The sequence below is a fragment of the Brachyhypopomus gauderio genome, chromosome 2 (assembly GCF_052324685.1).
Source record: "Brachyhypopomus gauderio isolate BG-103 chromosome 2, BGAUD_0.2, whole genome shotgun sequence".
In the NCBI taxonomy this organism is placed as follows: domain Eukaryota; kingdom Metazoa; phylum Chordata; class Actinopteri; order Gymnotiformes; family Hypopomidae; genus Brachyhypopomus; species Brachyhypopomus gauderio.
Genome location: NC_135212.1, coordinates 39,184,694 through 39,193,259, shown reverse-complemented (window position 1 = coordinate 39,193,259; position 8,566 = coordinate 39,184,694). Strand labels below are relative to the sequence as shown.

General features: G+C 46.3%; 1 protein-coding gene across 1 annotated transcript; it reads right to left on the bottom strand.

Annotated features, from left to right (window-relative positions):
• Positions 1-206: 206 nt before the first annotated feature.
• Positions 207-8,532, bottom strand: cdk21 (cyclin-dependent kinase 21). Its single transcript, XM_076995716.1, has 8 exons — positions 8,381-8,532; positions 7,596-7,850; positions 1,894-2,026; positions 1,287-1,454; positions 912-1,021; positions 705-755; positions 468-600; positions 207-354 (listed from the first exon to the last, which is right to left on the bottom strand). Exons 2-8 carry the CDS (start codon positions 7,823-7,825, stop codon positions 277-279), a joined length of 903 nt encoding a protein of 300 aa, XP_076851831.1. The 5' UTR covers positions 7,826-7,850; positions 8,381-8,532; the 3' UTR covers positions 207-276.
• Positions 8,533-8,566: the final 34 nt, after the last annotated feature.

Here is an 8,566-nt window from a genome sequence, read left to right as displayed (position 1 = left end):
TTAAGGGAGCTAAAAAAGGGTCTGTGTGTTGATGTTTTCTTTCTTTTATTAAGACAAAAATACAAAATGATCATCCTGATTACATGTACGACATGAGGACAGCTGCAGAACTGGTGACAATTATAACGTAAGAACTCTTAATGGACCACAGACAGGGTGGGAGGATTCCATGTCACAATGACCCTCCCCTCCCACCCCTGGCCCCTCCCCTCCCACCCCTGGCCCCTCCCTCTTCTTGCCTCTCAGCTTCCTGTCCAGTGTGCATGCATGTGGCTGTTAGGGGCCTGACAGGAAAGGGTGGGTTAAGGCCCTACAGGCGGAGATGCGGTGGTTTGGACTGAATGCCAGGCATTGCTACAGGGGGGAGATGTGGAGGGTTAAATATTTCATATTCTATACTTATGTATATATTTTTTATTAAAAATATACTTTTCTCTTTCTCTCTAAGATCCATGAGGCAAACATACAGTGAGCAGGTCATTCTCCTCTGAGCCCACAGAGGGCAGCAGCTGTGTGCTGGGCTCCGTGGAACTCCATGATGGCTTGTAGTGGATGGGGCTGTCTTTGGGCCAGTCTTCCTCTCCAGGTACACCAATCACCCTTTCAAAGTAGCAGCACACAAGCTCAGGACGCAAACTCAAGATTACAGACGTTTAATTAAACCAAACAGGCAAAGCGCTTGGCAATGAAACATCTGCACTCACTCAAAGATCCTCTGAAGTTGCTGAACCTCCGTATAACCGCGAAACAAAGGCCTGTAGGAGTGAAGGAGGAGCAGCTCTTCAGCTGTGCAGCAGGTATCACTCAGGTGTGAGTGGAGATCTCAGCCCTGCTCACCTGGTCTGGTGTGTCTGACTACAGTTAGAGCGACACTCTATTGGCAGGAAGTGTTAATCACTGAACATGCTCACCTCAGCAGGAAGAGCTCCGCAAAGACACAGCCTGCACTCCAGATGTCCACGGAGGACATGTATGCTGAACACAGCAGGACTTCGGGAGCCCTGTACCACAGTGTCACGACCTACACACACACACACACACACACACACACACACACACACACACACACACACACACACACACACACACACACACACACACACATCTACATCACGTTTTCTCAGCTTTGGTCCTGGGGTCCTGCCCCCAGGTCCTGCCCTACGAAGCATTGAGGTACATCAGGTGTGTAGGGGCGGGGAAGCCCACCCCTTAACAGACGGTTTGACAGGCTGGAGTCGAGAGCCCTCGCTCCACAGTGCAACGATAGCAACAGCTGGGATACGCACACAGGGTGTCAGAGCGATGTTGTACGTGTAGATCCTGGCCAGGCCAAAATCGGCTATCTTCACCTCCCCACGGCTGCTCACCAGCACGTTATCTGGTTTGAGGTCGCGGTGCACGACTGTGTTGGTGTGCAGAAAGTCCAGACCTGTGAACAGCTGCCGTGTCATATCCTACAGACAGAAGCACAGCAAGCCAAACATTCATGAGGAACAAACAGGTGTACAACTCAAAGCCAGGTGTGAATGAACCAATAGGGGGTACAACTCAAAGTGTGTGTGCTGGCAAATCCCAATGGAAGAACATGAAGCCCCCCTACACTATCTATATTACCTCACACCATACATCCATGAACATCAAACACAGGCTGGATAAATGATCACAGTGGGGTTAGTATTAGTGTTGTGGTTAGGGTTAGTATTAGTGTTAGTGTTGTGGTTAGGGTTAGTTTTAGGGTTGGTGTTAGTGTTTTGAGAAGCAGCAGAATCACAGGATGGGGGTAGGAACTAAAAACTCCTCTGGGTATCAGCTGACCCTCAGGTTAAACTGCTCCCAGTTTTAAACTGCCACGGTGGTTAAACTGCCCACAGGGTGCAAGTGCCACCCGCTGACCTTTATTTTGTCTCTGCTCAAGCCGTTCTTTGGTGCTGCACTGAGGAAGGACGACAGGTCCTGGTCGATGTACTCAAACACCAGTGTCAGGTCCAAACTCTGTTTCCTCACTGCAGCCGACACATCCAGCAACCTTCAGAAAAATGGTTTCCATTAAGTCCTTTACAAGCTCCAGCTCCAGCTGTGAAGGTCCAGCACTACCTTCCCTCTCTAAAACACCCACTGACCCTGGCTATGATCTGACCCAGGCCGTCTAAAACACCCACTGACCTTGGCTATGATCTGACCCAGGCCGTATAAAACACCCACTGACCCTGGCTATGATTTGACCCAGGCCGTCTAAAACACCCACTGACCCTGGCCCATCCAGGACTAGCGTGTACACCAGATGCTGTCTGTTGTTATCCACTACATCTTTCTTAGTCATCAGAATGTGTTATCCCTTGGAGACAGAAGACCTTGGTGTCACTAGCACCTTCTAGTGTCTGTCCCACCAGCCGAGCTACAGGACATGGGAAGGTCTGTTCACACCACTGCTGCACAACCTCGAGCCGATGATTGTCTGTTCTGTGGTTTTGTTTGATGCATACAGTAGGTACAGAATGTATTCAGACCCCTTAAAATTTTTCACTCTTTGTTTCATTGCAGTCATCCATCCATCCATTATCTGAACCGCTTAATCCCGCTAGCCGGGGTCACGGGGGGGGCTGGAGCCAATCCCAACATCTCCGGGCGAAGGCAGGGTACACCATGGGCAGGTCGCCAGTCCACCGCATGGCCAACACACACGCACGCACTCACACCTACGGGCAATTTAGCATGATCAATCAACCTATCACGCATGTCTTTGGACTGTGGGAGGTGTGTCTCCTCCTGGGAGGTCTGGGAGGAAACCGGAGTACCCGGAGGAAACCCACGCAGGCACAGGGAGAACATGCAAACTCCACACAGAGCAGCCCAGACCGAGAATCGAACCCAGACCGCCTTGCTGTGAGGCGACAGTGCTAACCACCACACCACCGTGCCGCCCCAGTCATTTGAAAACATTTTTATTAACTATTTAATTAATTATTACATTTATTAATTTTTAATTATTTAGTTAATTTTATTTTGTCTGGAACAGCCAATGACAATCAGGAACAGACTGATTGGCAACCAAGAATAGATTGGTGACAGCTGGAGAGACAGCGGACAGCTTGGAGAGACAGCAAAGCGGCAGGGAGGGGTAGCAGCCCAATCTGCATCTTCCAAGAGTAAGAACCACAGTATGAGCTACAGATCAACTTATGGAGCTATACCCGCAGGGATCCCCGAGAGGGGGGGGGGGGGGGGGGGGGGGGGTGAGGATCCCAATTGGACGGACCAAGGATCACTGACATACAGAAATGGAAACATGACAATGAGCGCACAATGCTTTTGTGGCAAAGTGTGCAAAAACCCACGTGGCTTGAAAATCCACCAGTCCAAGATGAGATGCATGCAGACGGAACCTGTGACACAGCGCTCATGGCACAACCCTGGTGAGACGCAGGAGGAGCTAGGCCCAAAGCCAAACCACAGTGCCCACAACCTCCAAGTGATGCAAGACCCAAACCCATGCAGAACATCAGAATAGCGGCGGGTAAAATGGCCTCAAGTTAGCAAGGTGAAGGAGTGGCTGACGCTGATCGACGCCTCCAGTCGATGACAACTATTATCATCAGCCTAGCAGCTGAGAGATTTGGACTGGAGGAAAAGAAGGCGGCAAAGAACCTCCCATATATAAAGAACAACAGGGCTAATAAGATCCATCAGCTTAGGCAAGAGTTGAAGAGCCTGAGGAGGAGATTCAAGAAGGCAGCAGAGGAGGAAAGAGGACCTCTAGCAGAGCTGCGCAACACCCTTCGCAAGAAGCTCATGACTTTGAGGAGAGCAGAATGGCACAGGAATAGGAGGAAAGAAAGTACCAGGAAGCGGGCAGCCTTTAAAGGTAATCCATTTGGATTTACAAAGCAGATGCTTGGAAAAAAGCGGAGTGGACAGCTTACGTGTTCAAAGGCTGAGATTGATTGCCACCTCAGAGACACCTTCTGTGACAGATCCAGGGAACAGGATCTGGGCCTGATCCTTTATGGCCGGAACAACAAGCTAAAGCTCCCCATCAGCAGCTTGAATGAAGAGTTCAAAGTGTGCCGTGTCAGGGAGGTGCTGCAATACAGGGAGTCAGAGGACCCAAAGGTCTCCCAGGCTGGGATTGACGTGAGGACAGGGCAGAAATGGAGGGCAGTAGAGGCTGCAGATGTGGCCGAGTCACGGATACGGCATAAGGCAATGATCAGAATAGTGGCTCAGGGAAGATCTGGCCTGGGAAGCATCAAAACATCTCAATATGATAAGGTGGAGGGCAAGGAAAGAAGATTACTGGTGCAACAGGAGGTGCGGGCATCAGTAGAGGAGGAGTGGGCCAGCAAGATGGTTGGAATGAGACAGCAGGGAGCACACAATTGACCGCAAAGTCTCTTGGGCAGAGCTGTGGACAGGCTATCTATGACGTTTTACCAAGCCCATCCAACCTGTTTAGCTGGGGATTGGAGGAGTCACCAGCCTGCAAGCTTTGCCTGAAGAGAGGAACCCTGGAACACATCCTCAGCTGCTGTCCAAAAGCCCTGGGCGAGGGGCGCTACCGCAGGCGCCACGATCAAGTCCTGAAAGCCATTGCAAACACCATCAGCTGTGGAATTGTCCTGTGCAGGCGCCACTGCCAACCGAAGACCACCATCGCTTTTGTCCGGGCTGGAGAAAAACAAGTATCAGCTGCCAGGTCACCAGCAGCTGGCTTGTTATCAACAGCTCAAGACTGGGAATTGAAAATTGACTTGGGGAAAATAGTCGCAACTAGAACACTGCAACCTTACATGCTGCTTCTCTCAAGGTCCTCAAAGCATATTGTTCTCCTAGAACTCACCATACCCTGGGAGGACCGTATTGAGGAGGCCAACGAGAGGAAAAGGGCATAGTATGCTGAGCTAGTGGATGAGTGCCGGAATAACGGGTGGCGAGCACAGTGTGTGCCCATTGAGGTGGGATGCAGAGGATTTGCGGGCCAGTTGCTTTGCAAGACATATAACATCTTGGGCATCATGGGGGCCAACAAACAAAAAGCCATCAAGGAGGCCACCAAGGCAGCAGAGGTTGCATCAAGATGGCTGTGAATAAGGACAGGAGACCCGTGGGTGGGGTAGCGCTACCTGGACACAAGCTGGGGCCTGATCAACCCCGGCTGGGTCGCCTGGGTGAGAGTGTATGATGTTGAAAGACCCAAAACACTCTGTGACCCCAAGTAACACCACTGATGATGTGTCCAGGTTGCATCAATAGATGTATGTTACAAGTATTTCTAATTAATGTACACTTAGCACCCCATCTTGACAGAAAAAACAGAAATGTAGAATTTTTTGCAAATTTCTTAAAAAAGAAAAACTTAAATATCACAAGGTCATAGGTATTCAGACCCTTTGCTCAGTATTGAGTAGAAGCACCTTTTGAGCTAGTACATCATGAGTCTTCTTGGGAATGATGCAATAAGTTTTTCACACCTGGATTTGGGGATCATCTGCCATTTCTCATCTTTCCTTCAATTGCAACTAGTCGTTCTGTCCCTGCAGCTGAAAAACATCCCCATAGCATGATTCTGCCCCCACCATGTTTCACTTTTGGGATTGTATTGAGCAGGTGATGAGCAGTGTCTGGTTTTCTCCACACATACCTCTTAGAATTAAAGCCAAAAAGTTCAATCTTCATCTCATCAGACCAGAGAATATTATTTCTCATAGTCTGGGAGTCCTTTGTGTGTTTTTTGGCAAACTCTATGCAGGCTTTCATATGTCTTTCATAAAGCCCTGACTGGTGGAGGACTGCAGTGATAGTTGACTTTGTAGAACTTCCTCCCGTCTCCCTACTGCATCTCAGCCACAGTGATCTTTGGGTTCTTCTTTATCTCTCTCACCAGGGTTGCTCACAGTTGCTCAGTTTGGCTGGACGGCCAGGTCTAGGAAGTGTTCTAGCCAAACTTCTTCCATTTAAGGATTATGGAGGCCACTATGCTCTTAGGAACCTTCAGTGCTGCAGAAATTCTTTTGTAACCTTTGCCAGATTTGTGCCTTGACACAATTCTTTCTCTGAGATCCTTGGCCAGTTCCTTTGACCTCATGATTCTCATTTGCTCCGACATGCACTGTGAGCTGTGAGGTTTTATATAGACAGGTGTGTGAGGTCTTAAATAGACAGGTGTGTGAGGTCTTAAATAGACAGGTGTGTGAGCTGTGAGGTTTTATATAGACAGGTGTGTGCCTTTCCTAATCAGATCCAATCAGTTTATTTGAAGTTAAAGGAGTAGAACCATCTCAAGGAGGATCAGAAGAAATGGCCAGCATGAGTTAAATATGACTGTCATAGAAAAGGGTCTGTTTCAAGTTTCAAAAAATGAGTTAGTTTTTCTTTTTTTAATAAATTTGCAAAATATTCTACATTTCTCTTGTTTCTGTCCAGATGGGGTGCTGAGTGTACATTCATGAAAAAGAAAAAACTTTTTTTGATTTTAGCAAATGGCTGCAATGAAACAAAGAGTGAAAATTGTAAAGGGGTCTGAATACTTTTTTTTTTCTATAAGCCCATTTTAATGTTTTAAGACCTAACAATCTGTATGGATTGATTTACAGTCTGTTTGGTTTTATGTCTCTTGGCAATTCCATCAGAAATTGGATTGACCTACTACAGGAGTACAGGATCACTAAAGGAATGATTTGCTTTCTCTCTGCCCTTCAAGATCTGTTGGAACAAGGAAATTCGGAGACAGGAAAACTTGGCTGGAAAGTAAGGACAGGGTCCGTCATGCAGATGTGAGAGAAAGACATAGGAAATCTGTGATGGAGGGGGTTATACTCTGTGATGGAGGGGTTATACTCTGTAATGGAGGTGGTTATACTGTGATGGAGGGAGTTATACTCTGTAATGGAGGTGGTTATACTGTGATGGAGGTGGTTATACTCTGTAATGGAGGGAGTTATACTCTGTATATATATAATAATATATAATTATTTAATATAATCTGTAAAATATGCAAATGAGATGTATTTACATGGTTTGCTGATGATGTACATGCTGAGGAACATTTAAAGCATGTCACCTAACTACAAAACTGTCAAACTAAACTGGACATCAGCGTAGTGCGGATGAGGAGGGGGGTGAGTGTGAGCTATAGGAGAAGATGAAGCAGTAGTGGTTATGGACCTGCTGATAGAGGCAGTTGGTAATGCTAAATATCTCAGTACAGTCCTGCACACTGCTGAAAATCTCCGCAAGTCTGAACTTAATGAAGACATTACAGAACTGGCATATCATTCCCTGGTTGAAACCACTCTGTGTTATACGACAGCCTTGTGTTATCTGTTGGACATGTCATGAATGTTTACATGTTATTATGAACTATGATTATTTTATTCTTTAATGCCATGAGTAACCAAAAACAAATATCTAAACTGTAGACAATACAGTGTAGTTTTAGAACAATTATTCTCTTCAGTTAGAGACAGGCTTATATAATACAGTAGTCTATAGCTGATCTTAATATGGACAAAAGCCACTTACTCAATTTCCATTAAAGATTTAAAGCTATTATAATAACTTTTATAATTATAAAAAAAGACAGTCTGTTTTGTACTTACTTCACTATGTTGGGATGGTTAAAAGTTTCTATTTTCCTCAATAGCGCCACCTCCCGGATCATGAACTGGGGGATTCCTGCATTGGGCTCCTCGGGCACGTTCATCTTCTTCACCGCTACGAGGCGCTGTCTGCCGCGGCTCTCCCTGGCCTTGTACACCTTCCCATAGGCGCCCTTGCCAATTTCTGCTAAGATTTCATAATCTAAATGTTCCCGACTGTGGTCATCCATGTTTTGTCAGTTTAATGAAACGGTACTACAAGAAAGAAGAGGAAAAATACAAAAAGATTCTTAAAGATAGAACCTGTAGTTACATGGTGATAGTCATTCTCTGAGGCTTTTAACCGGGTAATTCACATGGCGAGCTAGCTATCCTTGCTAACTACATTTATATAGTTATAGTTTATATATTTTAATAGTTGTGTATTTATATTTTATATATTTATATAGTTTGCTAGCTATTTTATTTAACCCTAACACTGAAGGTGGCCATATTACACTCCACTGTATGCCAACGACTTAGACACTAACAACCAACACTGACTACGTGTAAGTAGGTTAGTGTGTTATTCTGCTCACTAACGCAGTCAGACTTTTCTAGACACGCATTGACGTTAACAGGCATGTTACACCATCACACCATGGGGACAGACAAGCGAGTGTCATACAAATCTGTTAACAAAACTTGTGTACATAACATCTACTGACATTGCCTAGCCTGTTAACGTCTTTTTCATTATAAGCCAAGCAGAGGTTAGTGTAAAAAAGAAACAAAAAAATTATCACCTTCCACAAGTTTTGACTCCAAACGTTGATAAGTCAGGCCTCTAACAGCAAGGAGCGCTGAGCGCATGCGCGAGCAGGTCCAGTTCTGCGGGATCGTCCGTGTCCGCAGCGCAGCCAATGAGATTCTGTCATTCTGGTGATGTATCTGGGAGGATGGTTGATGTTTCTTATGTTCCCACGGTGTGT

Bases quoted from the DNA above. Each gene is read 5' to 3' on its own strand.
- cdk21 (XM_076995716.1), bottom strand. From the start codon at position 7,825: ATGGATGACCACAGTCGGGAACATTTAGATTATGAAATCTTAGCAGAA. The intron at 1,455-1,893 runs GTCAGCGGGTGG...TTCTGTCTGTAG, and splicing joins TGAGCAGAGACAAAATAAAG to GATATGACACGGCAGCTGTT. The intron at 355-467 runs GTATGTTTGCCT...TCCCCCCTGTAG, and splicing joins AGGAGAATGACCTGCTCACT to CAATGCCTGGCATTCAGTCC.